Source organism: Hyla sarda, chromosome 3, assembly GCF_029499605.1.
Source record: "Hyla sarda isolate aHylSar1 chromosome 3, aHylSar1.hap1, whole genome shotgun sequence".
Classification (NCBI taxonomy): domain Eukaryota; kingdom Metazoa; phylum Chordata; class Amphibia; order Anura; family Hylidae; genus Hyla; species Hyla sarda.
The window spans coordinates 254,455,617-254,477,994 of record NC_079191.1 but is presented as its reverse complement, the minus strand read 5'-3'; the positions used below and the strand labels follow the sequence as shown (position 1 = coordinate 254,477,994).

The 22,378-nt window shown below is 38.3% G+C and overlaps 1 protein-coding gene across 1 annotated transcript in view; it reads left to right on the top strand.

The window, feature by feature from the left end:
- Positions 1 to 22,378, top strand: part of TRDN (triadin) — a 408,805-nt gene that overhangs the window by 209,217 nt on the left and 177,210 nt on the right. The window contains exon 20 of the mRNA XM_056563602.1: positions 8,474 to 8,545. Within this exon, the coding sequence (XP_056419577.1) occupies positions 8,474 to 8,545 (72 nt within the window). The remainder of the gene's footprint in view (positions 1 to 8,473; positions 8,546 to 22,378) is intronic.

The window sequence follows — 22,378 nt, the reverse complement described above, 5'->3', positions numbered from 1 at the left end:
ACATCAATGGTCGTCTTATCACTTGCAGAGGTGAGACGATCTCCCTTGTACAACAACCACAGCTCAACTGCCAAATCCTGTTAAGAATAAAAACTCTTATTTCCTTTAATGGGCTTTAATAACCATAAATACATAAATCAGTTAGTGAATTAAAAACATATGTACAGGCCCTTTATTTTGTTTTATAGAGTAAACAAGCCATCTGTCTAAAGGAAGAGCACATCGGGCAGCAGAATTGTTAATAAAACAACAAGACCTCCCAATGTACACCTTCTATGCCGCCAGGATTGGGGCTGCTTGGTAGTTATTATTCAGCTGAATGGTCACCACAGTGCCCTATGGATAATTTTTTTTTCAACAATAAAAGTTCACTAGTATGTCATATCCCTTACAGATGCCTTATGACATTTCTTCTTTATACCGGTCGCGGTCTTGGTGTAAAAATATGAGACATTAAAAATGTAATAAATAAATGAACATTTTCACTATCATCTAACAATCTAAGAGGCAATTATTGTTCCACATGCTCAATCCAGCTTTACATGTTACTTGTCATGGTATCTCTGACTGCTATAATTTCCATAGACAAATTTGATCATTTATACACATTTTATAATCAAATTGGGTATATTTGGATGTATCATTAGTGATGTTAATTCTAAAAAGTCATTACAATTATTTAAAAAAAACAAAAAAAAACCGCAAAATTCGGGATAAAAGAAATGTCATTATTTTAGTCCAAGATTTAAGCAAAACTACACTTGTTGAAAATCCTGCAGCCCAAATTTTTCTTTATCTCTAGTCAATGTCAGAAAGTCTTTCCATGTCCATTTGCTATTCATTCATTAACCAAATCTTAGACTTATAGGTGCACATTTTCTGACTTGAAAAGCTGTGCACCTTATCTAGAATTGTTCTGTGCTTTTTTGCAACTTTCACTTGCTTCATCTTTTTTGTATTTTTGCACATGAAGAGGTGTGGCTTAGTGTGAACAGATAACTTTGTTGCCTATATTTCAATAGTAATTTTTTAAAAAGATTTTAGCAAACTATACAAAGGTTGACGGGGCCAGAGCACCAAACAGGAGGTTACTCCCTTCAGCAATAGTGACATAACAACAAGTCCTAGTAGAGAGGAGCAGGGAGACCAAACAAAAGAACTAGGTAGGGATTCTTGTGGCAGCAGTCACAACCAGAAGAAGTCATGTCAAGGCTCTGCTGGGGACCATTCTACAGGTTGATGGGAGACAGAAAAAAGAGTGAGAAGAAAAAAAAAGAAGGGGGAAGGGAGAGCCTGTATAGCACCCATAAGAGAACGGGTGCACAGGGACTAAGAGAAGAGGTCATAAGGGTCAAACACAGAGTAGGAGCCTGTCCAACTCTCAACCTAGGGGTGGTATCATGGAAGTGGCACCCGGGGGGGGGGGGGGAGGCCGCAAAACTGAAGTCCAGGGCCTGACAGAAGGTTAATAGGGCTCCTAACAGTTCAGCTGGAGAGAGCACAGGACTAAATAGAAACTATAGGAAGATACATGGGCAGGGGGCGAATAGGGTGAACAATCATTATCAGATGCAGGGGGATGGGGTGAGAGAACAGTGTCTAATAGGATAGAGCAGCAAGTGGCTGCTCCCCAACCTATCCGTTCAGCTGCACTCAGTGGAAGGAGTGCAGGGGGAATGGATCAGTTCTGAGTAAAGATGGGGCAATAACAGGAACAAGAGTGTCACTAGGTATTATAATTCCTTGGTGTGGGTCCAGGAGCCAGTCACTCATTCAAGGGGTTTGTTACATTGATTGTCTGCATAAAAGTTATTTTTGCAAAAAAAAAAAAAAAAAATGTGTTCATTGATTTATGTCTTCTACCGCTTGTGCATCCTTTTTAAACTTTATGTAACTTATTAGGTTTTGTGCACAAGTTTTTTTTTTATTAAACTCAAAACCCGCCTACTGAGTTATGACGGTAAATCTAAGTTTCACTATCTTCAAAAAGAAAGGATACAAATCATGATTATTTTTTTTAGAGGCTTCGCTTTGTAATTCTAAAAACATATGGATGGTCATTTGCTAAGAAATTACAGGAATAACTTTTGGATTCAAATGCTGTCTCAAATATTCTTATTGCTCATGCCTCAACAAGTTTAACATTTACAGCTTTCAATTTGAGATTCACCATAGGACCAATGTCTGCAATCTCATTATACTACATTACGGGAAAAGAATATGTTGTTTCCGTACTGCTCCTTCACATAATTATCATGCTATATATTTTCTGCTTAATGGGAAATAAACCAAAATGAAGATGTAGAGGATGTATTGACTATTAATGTTTAGAACATTCAATATGTTTTTATTGTCTTTCCTGCATTCACCAAGTAATGAGACATTTGGCGGCGCGATTCTCAGTGTTAACAAAAATATAATCATCTTCTATAGTCTCTTTAGGAACGCATTTTACTCAAGTTTCCAGAGAAACAATCAACTTTTTATAGAAAATACCATTAACGTCTGTGGAGTTTTCATCGAAAGGTTTCTCCTTGTAAGCCCAAGAATCAAAGATCCTAAGATGTATAGGTTTTTCTGTTCTTTCACGCCATAGCACAGGAAAGAAGCGAGAAACGTTTATTATCGCAGGGCGCCTGATTTTACTGCTGCTGGGTAGACAGCAGAACAACTAATAATCTGGCTTGGCCAAGGATGAATTTATCTGCATGGGTGGGTATAAATGAGAAAACAGACCTCTGTATGTGACATGAAATATGATTTTCTAGATGAGAATTCCCAGCACAAGGTTACAAAAAAAGTGAATTGGAAATGGTATACAGCTGTAATGTTGGTTAAATAAACTGTGAGTGATTTTAGACCTGTGAATATACAGCTCATAAATAGCACATTATAGTATCTGCTTTAACTCTTGGCTGATACTGAGGTCTGCGGAGAGGCATTATTTCTGATTTGTGGAGAGCACACTACATTACGAATCTTTATGTATCTTTGATAGTACAACGGAGAGGCAATGTTTGATTGTTGCTGATATGCTACTACAACTCCCAGGGTTTCCATCTGCCCAAGCAGGAAGTCAGTTATATAAAACAATTGAATTTTTATTCAAATTAATTTAATGGGAAAAACAATTCTTTGCAGCATATAACCCAGTGATAAGTATTATTTTTACTGCTTTGAGGTGGAATTATAGATTCAGTTTTTGATGCAGTTTTAATGCAGTTTTTAGTGCGATTTTAAATTTTTTTGAAAATTTATTGAGCCAAAGTATTCTCTCTAGGCCTACTTTGCACATGCTATTTTTTCAGCTTTTTAAAAAGCTGAGCAAAACATGCCACATTATAGGGAGAAAAACACCACAAATCTCAAATAAAAAAAGCTAACACCACAGTACTTGAGGTAACACCTGGCTACAGCAGAGTTTTTGAATTAACAACAAAAATCACTGTCCGCAATGGCAATATGGCAATGCAAATAAAAAAATAAATAAATAAACTGCATGAAAATCCATCCCAATACTTCTCCTTCCTTTCTCACTTCTAGATTTTAAAGTATTAACTGCATAAAAATGTGTGTGATTCAAGCTTCAAGCAAATATTATTGCGGATGTTATGCTACTTTGACATGTACTACTTGCAAAACAAGTAGATTATTTCATGGTAGTAGTATTTTTCCATGATTGAAGTGATGCACTTCAGGAGGATTATGCCCCCTGCCACACTTCAAAAATTGATCAGGAACATGAAAAGGTGTTTGCTTGACCTCCAAAATTCCCAGTTCACTCTGATCAAGCAACTCTGAGATATTCTAGAAAAACGTATTGAATGGAACAGCAGTTAAGCATGCCCATTACCACTCCACTGAAACTTTAGTGGCATAAGGGGGACCTACCCATGGTTAGGCAGGAAGTTTTAGGGTAGGGTCACACATAGCGCATCCGCAGGGTATTTGACGCTGCGGATTCGCTACTGACGATCCTTAGCATATGCCTCTTGCGGTACATCCTGCTTTGTCTGCTCTCAGTAGCAATCCGCCACTACGAGCAGACACACGATGTCCACAATGTCTGTGCAGACTCACAGACATTGCGACCACTCTCTGCCTAGTTCAGGAAGCAGGGAAATCGACCGTGATGTCTGTGAGTACACAGCGCATGAGTGTGTGACTCGTAGACCCCTGTGTGCTAGTAGTGGAGGATTGGAAGCGATGAGCAGACAAAGCAGGATGCACGGGCACAACAGGAGGCACACTCTAGGGACTGTCCATAGTGCATCCGCAGTGTCAAATATGTTTCGGATTTGCTATGTGCTTGACCCTACCCTTAATGTTAGTGCTGATAAATGTATTCTGTTGGTGCATACAGTAGTTTTTCTTAAAATATTACAGAAGTTCTCGCAATCCAGTTTTACTTTGAAGACTTATAAAGGATATTTATATCACAATCTTTACTTCATTATTTTTTGTCTTTCCAAATATTGTATTTTATTGAGGAATATATATCTGATTCCTGTTTTGATAAAAAGAAAACTCATGAGATACTGACTATTGGCTGATGGCTTTGGAAAGGCTTTGACTAATGAAATTTGTTATTAACTAGAGAAGTTAGAAGCAGATTCATCTTACCTGCAATAAAATGAAGCAAAGAAAAGCAATAGACTAAAAAAGGATATCTCTTTCTCAATTTACTTACTGATATCTAATAGACATTTTTACTAACCATACCATTGGTAAGCCTCCTTATAGAGTATCGATGGCTATAAAACATAGGAAACAACTAAATAAACTATGTGCTGCTGCTTTGAAGATTTAGTAAATACAGTCAATTAAGATACCAAAAAGGCATATTAAAAGGTTGTGTAGCACAAGCAGGATTTTAGCTTAGGAGCGAGCTTGTTAGATATGTACCCTGGATAGGGGAAGGTAGTCATGGTGCCAACAAACAACTCTGCCTTGGCCAGGGTATTTACAGTACTACAGTACGAAGTATAGGACTTTGGCAGTGAATTGAATCTTAACCTAGGGTGAAGAAAAGCGTAGGTGTGACTCTTTGCGTAAGTTTCCTTGGATTTTGTAGAAACATAGGGGGATATTTATCAAAACCTGTCTAGAGGAAAAATTGCCCAGTTGTCTATAGCAACCAATCAGCTCGCTTCTTTCATTTTTAACAAGACCTCCATAATATGAAAGAATCAATCTGATTGGTTGCCATGGGTATCTTTGCAAATTTTCCTCAGCAGAGGTTTTGATAAATCTCCCCCATAAAGTCCTACTGATACTATATTTAATTTAAAGCAAATACTGGAAAATTTGAACATTTTCATTTTACACTTGTATTTCCTCTTTTCTAAAATGAAGGAAAAGAAACTGTTAACATCTGAGAATCATAAGATTTTACTTATTACCAGGTATTACTTATGTTATGTTTTCATTTAAACATTGATTTTGCAAACTTGCAAATGGCAAGCAAATGATGAGTTTTAGCTTAATATATGCATCATCATCCAGGTTGTACTGTATGTGCTTAGAGTGTGGCTGTAGCTCTATAAAGCAGTCATACATTATTTACATGGTTAGACACCAGGATGGCTGTCAATGTATTATTCCAAGAAGTATAGCAGAGAATAAAGAGTAAACCTGACTTTGAGAAAAAAAAACATCTCCTGATATAATGTGACAATTAATGCAACTTGTAAAATCTCCTGGAACCTAAGTACAGAAACATTGGCTTGGCTCTTGAAAAAAAGATTATTATTATACATTTTTCACTACTTTACAATTGTTTTAACCTGATTATAGCCAGCTGCTATACATGTTCCCCAGCTGGGCATTGAGTAAGTTAAGAGCTGGCTCAGGAGGTGAGTCCGCTCCATACCTGGTGGGCACCGGCTGCTATCTGCAGTGAAACCAGGCAGTAATGACCAACATAGTTGGCAGTAATTTAACAGTTTTAATGCTGCGATCAATAGTAATTGCTCCATTTAAGCAGTTTTGACATGCATCATTGGTTGCCCAATGGTCCAATCGGCACCCCCGGGTACTAATCAGTTTTCAAAGCAGCCTAACATGACAGATTGGTCTGCTTATCTTTTTATTGATTACAAGCATCCCCTAGATGGGCTGAAATAGTGTAAATTTTTTTTTACAAATATTTAAAAAAAAATCCCCAATTAAAATGATTACCCTTTTACTATCTTTGAAATAAATATAAGCGGGGGAAAAAAAAAAACTATTTAGTATCATTGCTAGTGAAATTGTCCAAAATATTATTTAATATATTATATAATATAAATTAAAATTTTTAATCCTGCATGGTCAATGGGGTAAACAAACAATTGACATTTTTTTTTTCTTTTTCTTTTTTTTTTTGGGGGGGGGGGGGGGGGGGGGAGGGGTTTATATCACAACCCAGAATTTTTTTTTTAAATGTAAGAACATCTACGGAATACAACTGGTTACACAAAAAATGAAAAAACGAGCCCTTATATGGTTCCATTGATGAAACAATAAAAAGGTATGGCTCTTTATTATAAATTAATCATGGAATCATGCAGTTTTTAGTCTTGCCACTAGGTCTAATATTAATCCGAGACTTCCTGTTCTGTGCAGACCACTTTGTAGCAGTATCCTCCTTACTATCACAGACAGGAGTACAGTGAAATGTGACACCAGTATTTAGATATAGCATGCATTTACAATAGATGATATTCACCGCCTAGCCTTTCCTCCTTTGAAATAACCTCTGAAAAGTTCACAGTAACCTTTCCCATTCATGTCATTGGGAAATATCCTGACTGTTGTTACCTCGGTCTGTGGTGTTTGCTGTTAAAGGGGTACTCCCGTGGAAAAAAAAAATTTTTTTAATCAACTGGGGCCAGAAAGTTAAACAGATTTGTACATCACTTCTATTAAAAAATCTTAATCCTTCCAGTACTTTTTAGGGGCTGTATACTAAAGAGAAATCCAAAAAAGAAATGCATTTCCTCTGATGTCATGACCACAGTGCTCTCTGCTGACCTCTGCTGTCCATTTTGGAACTGTCCAGAGCTGGAGAAAATCCCTATGGCAAACATATGCTGCTCTGGACAGTTCCTAAAATGGACAGCAGAGGTCAGCAGAGAGCACTGTGGTCATGACATCAGAGGAAATGCATTTCTTTTTTTGGATTTCTCTTTAGTTTACAGCCCCTAAAAAGTATTGGAATGATTAAGATTTTTTAACAGAAGTGATTTACAAATCTGTTTAACTTTCTGGCACCAGTTGATTTAAAAAAAAAAAAAGGTTTCCACTGGAGTATCCCTTTAAGCATATCTGTAAATGCTGTTAAAAACTGGCTGCCCTTGCAATAATGTACAAAACAAATACAATCAGAAAATAGAAAAGAATTAGAAAAAAAGAATGTACTTCAATATCTGACTCTAATCAATAAAAAAAAAAAAAAAAATAGGCAACATATTCCCTTTTAAGGGTTAATATTGCATTAAAAAAACTCAGCTAGTCCTTTTTGTTTGATGGCCCTGTTAAATTACTTAAACATTATCTTTAATGAAATTTTCCAATTTCCTATATTTCCAAGTTCTTATTTTTAACTCTGGGGTGATATCAGAATGGCATGGCTTGAATGCTGCCCCACTTTCCAAAATCGAGTGTCCCTCCAGCTGTGATCTAAACAACTATTCATACAGGATGCTGTACAAGTCAAAGTCCCTGACGCTTTGAACTATGGCGCTATTGGTACAGTTTTCCTACATGGTGCTGAGCATGTCCTACTGATAAAGTCTGTACGTGCCTCTGCATGAAGTCAATGGTATCTGAAGGTACAAAGAGTCCATAGAAGTCTATATATCTTTATTATAGCTTCATACAACTTGTAGGTAGTAAGAAGTTGCAATTGTATTATGCTTGTGTTTGTGTGTGTGTGTGTGTGTGTGTGTGTGTGAGACTTATTAATAAAGAAAGACCCCGAAAATAATTTTTCAAAAAATCTGATGAGTAGTCCAGGATTGGACATATCATGGATTGACAGTAGGCATGCTAAGTTAACTTTTTTCTTCTACCAGTACTGTGTCAATCTATCTTTAGATTAAAAGAGAGTAACAAAGCCTAAAAGCCATGTAAAAAAGACTGGTTTCTAGGGATACACTGCTTAGAAACTACTTTTTTCTTTATTTTGACAGCCATCTAGTGCATCCCTAGCAACCAATGTGTTTCTTTCAAGGCAGAGCTTCCACTGAAGCGAGGGCAGAACATGAAAAAAGAAGCTTGACAGGCAACCTTACTGTCACATTAAACTCTTAAAATAAATTCAGATGGAGAATATCTTTTAAGTAGTATTCTAGCCCTTAATATTTAACCTTTCTATGGGAAATGTTACATAAGTGCACTTTGATATTTTTTTTCAGATATGCACAGAAATAAAGATAGAAACCTTGAGAAGTTTTCCTGTAATTGATTATATACTTTTTATCTATCACAGCTGGTAAGCAGCCAATGACTCCTGCAATTTCCCCAGCAAAAGCAGTAGCACCTTCACTGCCCTCTAAAAAAGGTATGTTATTGGATTATGTGATATTGTTCAAGGATTTTGCTTTAGTTTAAATAAAATAATGCATTTTTTAACCACACTAAACAAACAGTACTATAAGTAATATTTTTCATAGTATGTTGATGTTTAAACAATCAAAAAAGGGCAAAAAGAAAAAGAGAGATTGATGCATCATTTTACAGTGTACACTTAAAGGAGATATGTCATGCATAAAATCTTATCCTCCTATTCTTTGGATAGGGGTACATTTTAGATCTCCTGCATGGGCACCCTGCTCTCCCGGGTAACGGGGCGTGCCAATCCCCACACAAAGCAGTGGTCGACACACCCCCTCCATATATCTCTATAAGAGAGCCATTCAGCTGTCTCGGCTTTCCCATAGATATATATGGAGGGAGAGTGTCGGCTGCTGCTTTGTGCGGGGGTCATGACTCTCCATTCCCAGGGAGAGCAGGGGGCCTGTGCAGGAGATTGCCGGGATCCCAGCAGTCGGGCCCCCCACATCTTAAACTTATCCCTATCCAAAGTGTAGGGGATAAGTTTTAGATCACAGAAGATCATTTATTATGCATGATCCTTTAAGGATGATAAAAAAAAAAAACGTCTGACAAGTAATGGTAAACCAGCTTTCTTTTGAGAGTCCCAATGTAAGCTCAACTGTATTGAATTGTCTGGAGGTGGTGCTTATGTCTTGTATTTATATAACACTTAGTAGAAATGTCTTTACAGCTCTGAGTTCAAAACAGCTGTGATATAGGACCCACAGCAGTCTATAGGATTCAACGATACCATCTTTGTTTAAAGAGGTCATTCAAGTTACGTTTTTTCGAATACGTATAAAAAAACATGGCTTGTGCCACCATACAGAGGAACAATATGGATTCTGTGTACTGTTGTAGAGGCTCTGCCATGTGGTCTAAGGAATTTTTGATAAACGTTAGTGCATGCAGTTGTCAAGAAAATCTAGTACTCACTGAGAACAAATATGTTTATTGAGCCATTGGAAATTATTGAAACCTTTATAGCTGAATAATGCAATTCTACAAGAATATATAGAAATCTGCAATTTTTGCAATCACTTTTTGGTTGAGAACTGAACTAATAATAATCACGTATTGCTTTGCATAACTTTTCGAGACAGAAGTCCTTTCTTCTAATCAGTCTAATGAAGAGTGAATCTAATAAATGGGAGACGTTCATTACATCCATTAAGTTCTCTCTTCTGTTGATTGAATTAATTTGAATGTAATGAAGTTGTAATGTGCCAAAAAAAATTCTGACAAGAATCAAGAGGACTCCAGGAACTAACAAAGTTATTATTGGCAAATGCATAGATGCCTTACCTAGAGAGCTGTTAGAAGAGGAATAAACACCATTAATATGTAAAAAATTGTAATCTGTACAATGGTTGGAAGAGGGGGCATGGCAAAGAGTAGGGCATGGTTTTTCAACCATGGAATGGGGAAACACAGTTAGAATCAGGTTCTCTATGAAGGCAGTTAAAAACAAAAGACAAGTCGGTCATCTCACTTATGTCGACTAGGTGGAGTCGACATATGGCAGTCTACTTCCTACCTCCTTTATTTCCTATCCAGATGGCTTCAACACTGGCTTTGGCAAACAGAACCCTTTAGTGATCGCAAAAAATGGAGCTCAAAGCTCTGAACATCAAGAACAGTTCTTCCATACCTTCTGCTTGGAATGGTGTATATCCTAGGTCTCCTACTATGTTCTCAGAACAGCACAGTCTCTTAGCCCACCAACTGGACCTGTTCAAGCTAGAGTGACTTTTCTTACAACCACAAATTCCTACATAGTGATGAGCGGCATAGGCCATATTCCAATTCGCAATATTTTGCAAATATATGGACGAATATTTGTCCTATAGTCACAAAATTTGCATATTTGCTATGTTCTATTTTTTTTTCATGCAAAAATTCGGAATTAAATTTGCATAGTGCGCATGCGTGATTATATCGTTCACCTAAAAGAAGGAAGGGATCAGTGTGCTCTGACTGTAAGTGCCGATATTCGAGAATATTTGCATATCAGCAAATATTTGCATATTCGCAAAAAAGACAAAACAAAGAATAAAGAATATTTGTCATTACAAATACATATCACTATATTCTAAATATTTGTGAAATGCGGTAAAAATTAGCATTTCGAATATTTGCGCTCAACACTATTCCTAAAGTCTTTTTTGAGAGACTGGAATGTGGAATTTCCAACCACTTTGCCACTAACAAGTTTAACTATTGGCTCCATCTCCTGTCACATCAGTAGCAGAGAAATAATTACTCTAATTAATTTACTTAATTCAAGATCAAAAATCTGCCCACTTCTTTATTATTACCTTTAACCCTCATTATGTATACTATATAATATGACTGACACTAGGGACAGATTTACATTTCTCAGAACTCTGCAACTTACCGCCCCTTGGAATACCAGGCTCATTACCTCCAGTTCATTCTGACTCTTCTGCAATATATGACACCTCTAACTGATCAACTCATTATCAACCTTCATTATCTACAAAGTTGGTTTTCTTTCACCCCTTTAAGCCATGGTTGGTAATCAAATCTTGATGTCCCCATATACTCTCCATTATATCTACAGGACTTTCTACAGAAAATCGGAATGATATAAAAGAATAAGAAAATTGAATGCATGTAGTAAAATAAAATAAAATAATCTAAATACAATAATATCCTAATAAGTGCACTTCTAATAATTCTAACTTGCATTATTTATAGTGAGGTACAATGCTTTATCAGTGTTTTTCATTGGTAACCCAATTATTGAAACATTCATTAGTTATTGTCCAACGAATGCCTTCCTGGATATTAAATAGTGACACAAAAGCTTGACTGACATTTCATGGTAACAAATGTTGTGTTCAATGAATCAGTGTCTGGCTTTATAATTTAGCAGATTTCAGCACTTTTATCATACAAATTATTATTGATTTTAGATCTAGCAGTGATATATTTAAAAGGTCTTTTACTATAACAATAGTTTATCCTTAATTATATCCAGTCTAGCTGTCATTCCCATGTTGTCTAAGTAAGGAAAAGTCAGCCGACAGTTCAGTACAAGTACAACAATGAAGGATGCACTTCACATTTTTTACTGCAGGAGTAGAATAACTTTATTCACCCATGACACTCTTCAGCTCCCCAAAAAGTGTCTGTGGTGGCTTACAGGGGGATTGTAATGATAATGTTATGAGCTGGTTTGATGAGGGTAGAAGTCCCTGATAAGTCTTTTTACTTAAAGGGGTATTCCAGGCAAAACTTCTTTTTATATATCAACTGGCTCTGGAAAGTTAAACAGATTTGTAAATTACTTCTATTAAAAAATCTTAATCCTTCCAATAGTTATTATCTTCTGAAGTTAAGTTACTGTTTTCTGTCTAACTGCTTTCTGATGACTCACGTCCCGGGAGCTGTCCAGCTCCTATGGGGATTTTTTCCCATAATGCAAGGGATATTCTCCCATAATGCACAGCTCCCGGGATGTGACATCATCATTGAGCAGTTAGACAGAAAACTTCAGAAGCTAATAACTATTGGAAGGATTAAGATTTTTTAATAGAAGTAATTTACAAATCTGTTTAACTTTCCGGAGCCAGTTGATATATAAAAAAAAGTTTTTGCCTGGAATACCCCTTTAAAGGAGTACTGTGGCCAAAATTAACTTATCCCCTAGCCACAGAATAGGGAATAAATAGCTGAATGCGTGTGGTCCAACTGCTGGGGCCTCCCGCGACCTCCTGAACGAACCACGTCCCGCTCAGTCAGGAGCACGTGTCATCCACCGCTGGATAGCATGCGCTCCATTCATTTCAATGGAGCACGTGCCATCTAGAGGTAGTGACATGAGTTCCTCTGTGAACCCCACAATGTACTTTTCAAATGAAGCTGTTCCACTTAAACAAAGTCCAGGGAGAAAAAATAAATAAATTCTGATAGCCAGGGTTTTAGTGAACAATTGTAAAGTTTACTGATCAAAAGAATACAAATACATTGAATGGGGCTTAGAAATACACTTCCCTTACTGTTATGAAAAACTCTATAAACCACCCTCTGAATGGGTATCCAGGAGACATTCCCCTGATTTAACAGGTGAGGCACTGGTAAGGCTAGTTTTACACTGCCACTATACTCAGTCCAGTTAAGGGTCTGTCAGGCTCTTTTTTTTTGCTTAACGTACCATGAAAGGTTGGAGCCCAGGCACTGCAGAGTCCTGAAGGATTCCAATTGACTTTTCATGGGGTCCGTCGGGTGTCGGTTATATTGGACGAGTAGAGCAGAGAAACCGGACATGCAGTAATTTTTCTCTGATCAACTCCTGTCATATTGTAATGAAATTACCTTCAATGGAGCTTAGCGGCAGTGTGAAAATAGCCTTACATGACACGAGGCAAAACAAAACTTTAGTATTTTCAATAAAGCAGTTGTACAACCTATTTTTGCTGTTAGCCCCTTCTTTTGGTGACTTCTGATTGTTTTTCTGAAGAGTAACTTTACTCTTTGCAGCAAGATGGTAGGCTGGGCAAACAAGTTGAGTTTGCTTGCAGAAAAGACTAGTGAAGTCTGACTTTAGCTTGACCTAGACTCACTATGGCAGTCTCCTCATGTGGTGTGACAGGAGATAAAGAGTAACATGTTCTCTTCTGACTCTGGAAAACTAGAGCCACCTATTCTAGTGGGGTGGAGTTGAGATAGTCTGCATGTTTTGGCAAGGAGTTGTACATGTGAATAGATACTGTACATATTTTTCAAAATCTCAGCATCTCTGCATGCTGGTAATTGTGTCTGGACAGACTTGGTCCATAATCAGTTTCCTGTCTCTTTCACTGCTATCCAGGACTCTATCTCCCTGTAATGTCTGGAAGAGCTATTAACCCCTTAAGGACCCAGCCATTTTACACCTTAGGACCCGGCCATTTTTTGCACATCTGACCACTGTCACTTTAAACATTAATAACTCTGGAATGTTTTTAGTTATAATTCTGATTCCGAGATTGTTTTTTCGTGACATATTCTACTTTAACTTAGTGGTAAAATTTTTTGGTAACTTGCATCCTTTCTTGGTGAAAAATCCCAAAATTTGATGAAAAATTAAAAAATTTTGCATTTTTCTAACTTTGAAGCTCTTCCAAATATTATTTTATTTTATTCACATGTACAATATGTCTACTTTATATTTGCATCATAAAATTGCCGAGTTTTTACTTTTGGAAGACATCAGAGGGCTTCAAAGTTCAGCAGCAATTTTCCAATTTTTCACAAAATTTCCAAAATCACAATTTTTCAGGGACCAGTTCAGGTTTGAAGTGGATTTGAAGGGTCTTCATAGCCCCCAAATGACCCCATTATAAAAACTGCACCCCCAAAGTATTCAAAATGACATTCAGTCAGCATTTTAACCCTTTAGGTGTTTCACAGGAATAGCAGCAAAGTGAAGGAGAAAATTCACAATCTTCACTTTTTACACTCGCATGTTCTTGTAGACCCAATTTTTGAATTTTTACAAGAGGTAAAAGGAGAAAATGTATACTTATATTTGTAGCCCAATTTCTCTCGAGTAAGGACATACCTCATATGTCTATGTAAAGTGTTCGGCGGGCACAGTAGAGGGCTCAGAAGGGAAGGAGCGACAAGGGGATTTTGGAGCGTACGTTTTTCTGAAATGGTTTTTGGGGGCATGTTGCATTTAGGAAGCCACTATGGTGCCAGAACAGGAAAAAGAAAACCACATGGCATACTATTTTGTAAACTATACCCCTTGAGGAACGTAACAAGGAAAAAAGTGAGCCTTAATACCCCACAGGTGTTTCACAACTTTTGCATATGTAAAAAAAATTTAAAAAAATTTCAATAAAATGTGTGTTTCCCCCCCAAATTTCAAATTTTTGCAAGGGTTAATAGCAGAAAATACCCCCCAAAATTTGTAACCCCATCTCTTCCAAGTATGGAGGTACCCCATAAGTTGACCTGAAGCGCACTACGGGCGAACTACAATGCACAGAAGAGAAGGAGTCATATTTGGCTTTTTGAGAGCAAATTTTGCTCGTGGGGCTTGTCGCATTTAGGAAGCCCCAATGGTGCCAGAACAGGAAAATAACCCCCCACGTAACCCCCACTAGACCCCTTGAGGAACGTAACAAGGGGTACAGTGAGCATTTACCCCCCACTGGTGTCTGTCAGATCTTTGGAAAAGTGGGCTGTACAACATTTTTAATTTGCGCAGCCCACTGTTCCAAAGATCTGTCAGACACCAGTGGGGTGTAAATTCTCATTGCACCCCTCATTACATTCCGTGAGGGGTGTAGTTTCCGAAATGGGGTCACATGTGGATTTTTTATTTTTTTTTGCGTTTGTCAAAACCGCTGTAACAATCAGCCACCCCTGTGCAAATCACCTCAAATGTACATGGTGCACTCTCCCTTCTGAGCCTTGTTGTGCGCCCCCAGAGCACTTTGCGCCCACATATGGGGTATCTCCGTAGTTGGGAGAAGTTGCATTACAAATTTTGGGGGGCTTTTTTCCCTTTTACCTCTTGTCAAAATGAAAAGTATAGGGCAACACCAGCATGTTAGTGTAAACATTTTTATTATTTTACACTAACATACTGGTGTAGACCCCAACTTCACCTTTTCATAAGGGGTGAAAGGAGAAAAAGCCCCCCAAAATGTGTAAGGCAATTTCTCACGAGTACGGCGATACCCCATATGTGACCCTAAACTGTTGCCGTGAAATACGACAGGGCTCCGAAGTGAGAGCGCCATGCGCATTTGAGGCCTGAATTAGGGATTTGCATAGGGGTGGACATAGGGGTATTCTACGCCAGTGATTCCCAAACAGGGTGCCTCCAGCTGTTGCAAAACTCCCAGCATGCTTGGACAGTCAACGGCTGTCCGGCAATACTGGGAGTTGTTGTTTTGCAACAGCTGGAGGCTCCATTTTGAAAACAGTGGCGTACCAGACGTTTTTCATTTTTATTGGGGAGGGGAGGGGGGCTGTGTAGGGGTATGTGTATATGTAGTGTTTTTTACTTTTTATTTTATTTTGTGTTAGTGTAGTGTAGTGTTTTTAGGGTACAGTCACACGGGCAGGGGGGGTTACAGCGATTTTCCCGCTGCGAGTTTGAGCTGCCGCGCAAAATTTGCTGCATCGCAAACTTGCAGCCTGATACTCACTGTAAGCCCCCTGCCCATGTGAATGTACCCTGTACATTCACAGGGGGGGGGGGACCTCCAGCTGTTGCAAAACTACAACTCCCAGCATGCACAGTCTATCAGTGCATGCTGGTAGTTATAGTTTTGCAACAGCTGGAGGCACACGGGTTGGGAAACACTGAGTTAGGCAACAGACAATGTTTCCCAACCAGTGTGCCTCCAGTTGTTGCAAAACCACAACTCCCAAACATTCTCAGGCATGCTGGGAGTAGTAGTTCGGCAACATCTTTAGAGACAGATGTTGCCAAACTACAACTCCCAGCATGCTTGGAGTTGTAGTTTACAACATCTGGAGGACTACAGTTTGCAGACCACTAATACAGTGATTCCCAATCTGTGCCCTTCCAGAGGTTGCAAAACTACAACTCCCAGTATGCCAAAACTGTCCAGGCATGCTGGGAGTTGTAGTTCTGCAACATCTGAAGGGCCAGATGTTACAGAACTACAACTCCCAGCATGCCTGGACAGTAAGGGCATGCTGAGAATGTTTAGTTTTGCAACATCTGGAAGGGCACAGTGGTCTCCAAACTGTGGACCTCCAGATGTTGCAAAACTGCAACTCCCAGCATGCCCAGATGCCAAGGGCTGTCTGGGCATGCTGGGAGTTGTAGTATGTAGGGTCCCAATACAGCAATGCATGTCGCTTTACGGCGACGAGCATTGCTGTAGAGGGGCCGACCGCGGCTGAAGATCTACTCACCTGTCGCCGCCGCCATCTTCCTCGCCGGGATCCGGGTCTTCATGGACGAGGTAAGTACCGGGGCCGGGCCCCAGCACTCCCCCGTCCCCCACCATGTCCTCCGGTCTTCCTCCCGTCCTCTCCGGACTTCCAGGGGCCGGGCAGGGCGGGGGGAAGTAACCGCCCCCTGCGATTGGTCGGTTAACTAACCGAAGAATCGCAGGGGATCGGAGGAGGTGGCAGGCTTGCCACCTCGCTCCTAGTCTTCAGCATGGTCCTGGCTGTCTGTGACAGCCGGGATCATGCGAAATTCCCGGCGGTCGGGTCCCAGAGACCCGATCAGCCCGGTATTGCCGCAGATCGCAAGGGCGATTTCCCTTACGCCTACATGGCCCCCCTCGGCGTTTGCCCTGGATCCCTGCTGAAGGATTTCAGCAGGGATCTGCTTCCGATCTCCGCCGGGTGAGCGGCAGAGACCAGGAAAAGACATGACGTATGTATACGTCATGGGTCCTTAAGACCCAGGGTGTGATGACGTATGCATACGTCATGGGTCCTGAAGAGGTTAATCAATAGTGTTGGGCGCGGATATTCACATTTCAAATTTTTATCCCGAATATCGCAAATTTGCGAATATTGCAAATATGTTCGCTATATATTTGAAATGACGAAAATTCACTTTTTTTCCGCACATGCGCATATTCTCATATGTGAATATTCCATATGCGCATATTCCCATATGTGAATATTTGCATATTCCTTCTTTTCACTTGTGGGCCAATTAGAATGATGCAGATTCACTTGTCAGAGGTTATCAACAACATCTCTAGCAACCAATAGTAAAGTTGCCCACCCCCTCACTGTTTTCTTTCTTGAATACGCGAATATGCGAATATTCACATATGCAAACATAACGAATACGTGAAATTCGCAAAATATCGCGAATTAGAATATGGCCAATGCCGCTCATCACTATTTATCAACAGTCTGCATTTTCTATAGGTATTTATTCATTTATTTATTTATAGTGTTTGGAGACCAGTATTATTCGGTCCAGGGTCTCATCACAGACATTTTGAGCAGAAAAATATGCATCAATGCTATATAAACGGCCAAAACTACTAGAACTTTCAATTTTGTTGGACCACTATCTATGGGATGATAATGGTTCCTTGACCATCTTTGTTTATAATATAGATTGTCTGCATTTCTTTTTGTCCTTATTTTTCATGTTATACCTAAAATGTTTGTGTCTTTTCTGAGTATCGTGGTATTTTAGTCCTTCTTGGTTTTAATGACGTACAGTATATACTGCATAACAGGTCTTTTTATGGAGTTTGCACATGCAGCATTTCTATTGAACAGTCGCTGATGAATCAACATTTTACTATACTACTGTTTTTTTTTTTTTTTCAGTTGTTCTTTGTTACATACATACCCTGAAAAGCTGTAATAGTTAGTTGTGGAGAAGCACATTGAATAGGATTTTAATTTATATCTTGGTTGTGTCTTATATCAGCACACTACTAACATATTAATTAACCCCTTAGCGACAATGGACGTAAATGTGCGCCATGGTGACGTGGTACTTAATGCACCATGACGTACATTTACGCGCTGCCTTGGTCGCGAGCACCGCGATCACTGCTATCAGCAGCCAGGGACCCGCCGGTAATGGTGGACATTTGCAATCGCGCGGATGTCCGCCATTAACCCCTCAGATGCCGCGATCAGATGATCCAGCATGGCGGCCGGAGGTCCCCTCACCTGGCTCCGGCCGTCTCCCGGGGTCTTATGCTCTGGTCTAAGATCGAGCAGACCAGAGCAGAAGATCACCGATAATACTGATCAGTGATTTGTCCTATGCATAGCACTGAACAGTATTAGCAATCAAATGATTTCTATGAATAGTCCCCTATGGGGACATAAAAAGAGTAAAAAAAAAAAAAGTTAAACAATGTAAAATAAAAAAGTAAAAAATATGTGAAAAATCCCCTCCCCAATAAAAAAAAGTAAAACGTCCGTTTTTCCCATTTTACCCCCAAAAAAGCGTAAAAAATAATTAATACACATATTTGGTATCACCGCGTGCGTAAAAGTCTGAACTATCAAAATATATTATTAATTATCCCATACAGTGAATGACATAAATGTAAAAATCTTTTAAAAAATCCAAAATTGCTGCTTTTTTGTCAAATTTTATTCCAAAATATATATATAAAAAATGTAGAAAAAGTAAAACCAAAGCAATAGTGGTACTGATAAAAACTACAGATCATGGCACAAAAACTTAGCTCTCATTTCACCTCATATATGGAAAAATGAGAGAGTTATAGGTAGTCAAAATAGGGAAATTTCAAACCTACTAATTTTGTTAAAATGGTTTGAGATTTTTTTTAAGCGGTACAATTATAGAAAAGCATATAACATGGGTATCTTTTTAATTGAATTGACCCACAGAATAAAAAAAACAGGTCATTTTTACCGTAAAGTGTACAACGTGAAAACAAAACCTTCCAAAATTTGCTAAATTGCGGTTTTCTTTTCAATTTTACCACATAAATAATATTTGTTTGGTTACGCCCTACATTTTATGATAAAATAAGTGATGTAATTACAAAGTAAAATTGGTGACGCAAAAAACAAGCCCTCATATGGGTCTGTGGATGGAAATATAAGAGAGTTATGATTTTTAGAAGGCGAGGAGGAAAAAACAAAAATGCAAAAATAAAATTGGTCTAGTCCTTAAAGGGGTTATCCAGGAAAAACTTTTTATATATATATATATATATATATATATATATATATATATATATATATATATATATATATATATATATTTATCAACTGGCTCCAGAAAGTTAAACAGATTTGTAAATTACTTCTATTTAAAAATCTTAATCCTTTCAGTACTTATGAGCTTCTGAAGTTAAGGTTGTTCTTTTCTGTCTAAGTGCTCTCTGATGACACGTGTCTCGGGAACTGCCCAGTTTAGAAGCAAATCTCCATAGCAAACCTCTTCTAAACTGGGTGGTTTCCGAGACAGGTGTCATCAGAGAGCACTTAGTCAGAAAAGAACAACCTTAACTTCAGAAGCTCATAAGTCCTGAATGGATAAAGATTTTTTAATATAAGTAATTTACAAATCTCTTTAACTTTTTAGAGCCAGTAGATATATAAAAAAAATTTTTTCCTCGATAACCCCTTTAAGGCCAAAATGGGCCTGGTCCTTAAGGGGTTAAATATGAATATATATATATATATATATATATATATATATATATATATATATATATATATATATATATTTGTTTCAAGCGGATTTGTAATCAGGTCATATTGCAGTCAGTCAGAGGTGATACACTATGACTCTTCTGGCATATGAGGAAAAGCTTTTGATGTATTTATATTTTTATAAGTCACTATAGCACTCTTACCTTATGATGAGTTTTTTTTTTTTGTTTACAAGCATCAGTAAAGGTTATGTTTTAGGGGTTGTTTCTTTTCGATTTTTCCAAATTTTGCTAAAGCAATGCAAGACAATTTTAGCTAAACTTTAACCCCCTGAATGTTCTACGTCTGTTAATAATGTATTATTATGACTTATCAAAAACAGATAAACACTGTAGAAAACACAGTTATGTAGACCTTCTGCACTTGAAACCAACATTTTACCATCCAGCAAACCTTTTAATTTAACCTAAATCACCTGATATTGTTCACTATAGCAGCTGGTACAGCTCGTACTGGGTCTACACACATTTATCAAGCTTTAGATGCTGTCCTGGCCAAAGGACATGCCTTGCATGTGATCCTTAGTCAGCTAAGTATTGTACCTTATACTTGATATATGGAAAAATAGAAACAAAAAGAATAGCGCGACAATGTGCCGTAAATGTAGTTCTTAATACACTGAGCAGAAGATGTGTGAAAAATTTGCTCACCTTGGGGTGTTGTGCACTGGGCACAACACCATATAGTGCTTGTTTCCCGGTGCAACGGGAATGGCTCAATTTAGGAGGTGCGGCTCACACCGTGGCGTCCTGTGGATCCGGGACGTCTGGAGGATGCAATCGGTAGAGTTCTCCGAGACACTAGTGCTCTGGGGGAAAAAAATCATTGGATCTGACGAAGAGGGGGTCCCACCCCTCGAAACGCGTTATCTGTGATTTCTTTTAATAAACTCCAACTACTAAACTACTCCACCGAGCCGGGCTACTTCTTTTCATGACCACCATTTGTATCTGATACCTGCGAGCTGACGCAGAGGAGAGAGCGCTTTTTGGACACCGATTTTTTTCCCCAGAGCACTAGTGTCTCGGAGAACTCTGTTGTACCTTGGTCTTCGAGATTTTTAATAGCTATCCTCCTTTCAACTAATTTTGACAATCTAATCCTTCTGAGAATTGTGCAGTATTACAGTTTTATATACACTTGTACAGTAAATTGCATAAGTATTAACTGTCTCACCCCCTCCTCCAACCTTTAGACTTTTTGCTCATTTAGTACTATTACTAGATATGAGAACATTTTAAAAAAAATGTGATTTGGGCGATTCGCCAAATTAAAAAAAGAAAAAATAGTTTTGATCCAAATAAATTATCAGCAAATTTTTATTAGTAATGTATTTTAATAATGTGTTTAATAAAGTGTGTGTGTTTCACTTTTTTCTCAATTTTTTTTACATTTTTTAGGTAGAACTACTACTCCCAGCATGGAATAGACTTTTCCAGGATGGGAGCTGTAGTACCTCTGCTAATAGACAGATTGCCCTGAGTGTCACTCCTGACACCTGCTGCGATCTTCCTGTATAATGTATAGATGTGGGCGGCTTTCTCGCATCTAGATAGAATGATTGCATCGGGTGTCAGGGGTGATACCTGCTGTGATCTGTCCTTAACTGCAGGTACTACTGCTCCCAACAGGGAGCACACTCTGCTTCATTCTGGGAGCTTTAGTACCTGCATTAATATAATGATGGCAGCGGGTGTTACTTCTGACACACGATGCAATCATCCTGTATAAAGTATAGATGCGGCCGGCCGCTCTTCTCTGGTCCCACTGTAGTATGAGTATATGCCGTAAATATGTATATATATATTATTCATATTTCCCGCAGAGAGCTGTGAGCGGCTGGAACTATCTGGCCAATCACAGCTCTCTGCGGGAAATTTGAATAAGTGATGTGAATTCTATTCACATCACTGGCCAGCCGGAGTATAGTGTAGAGCACAGGAGATAGCAGCTCCATCTCTGCAATAAAAAGGACAATCGCATTGGATGTCAGGAGTGACACCCAGGGTGATCTGTCTATTAGTGCAGGTGCTACAGCTCCCATTATGGAACAGTCTGTTCCATGCTGGGATTAGTAGTACTACCTAAAAAATGTAAAAATAGAGAGAAAAAAAGAAACACACATACACACACTTTATTAAACACAATGTAATAAAAAATGTAAAAAAAATGATTATAAAGAATGTATTATTTTTACATTTTAATGTCCCCTTTCTAAATTTTTATTATTGTCGGCTACATTTTTAGGTCCCTGCCCGCCCACATAAATGGATCCCTGTTTAAAAATTAACATCAACAGTTTTTTTTTTTCTTTCAATTTTCGGGAGCTGGCAGGGACCAGAAAATTCTGAGCTCAATATTAAAAATAGGGCTAAAAAAGTAAAGTAAAAATGAAAAAAAAAAGTTATTTAGAACAAACACAAGAAAAAAAATTATGAAATGCACTCCTCATTCATGTTTAATATTGAGCGCTGAATTTTCTGGACCCTGCCCTCTCCCGATAATTGAAAGACAAAAAAAATTGTTAATGTTAATTTTTAAACAGGAATCAATTTATTTTTCATATGTTTTAGGTAGTACTACTACTCCAGTCATGGAATAGTGTGTTCCATGA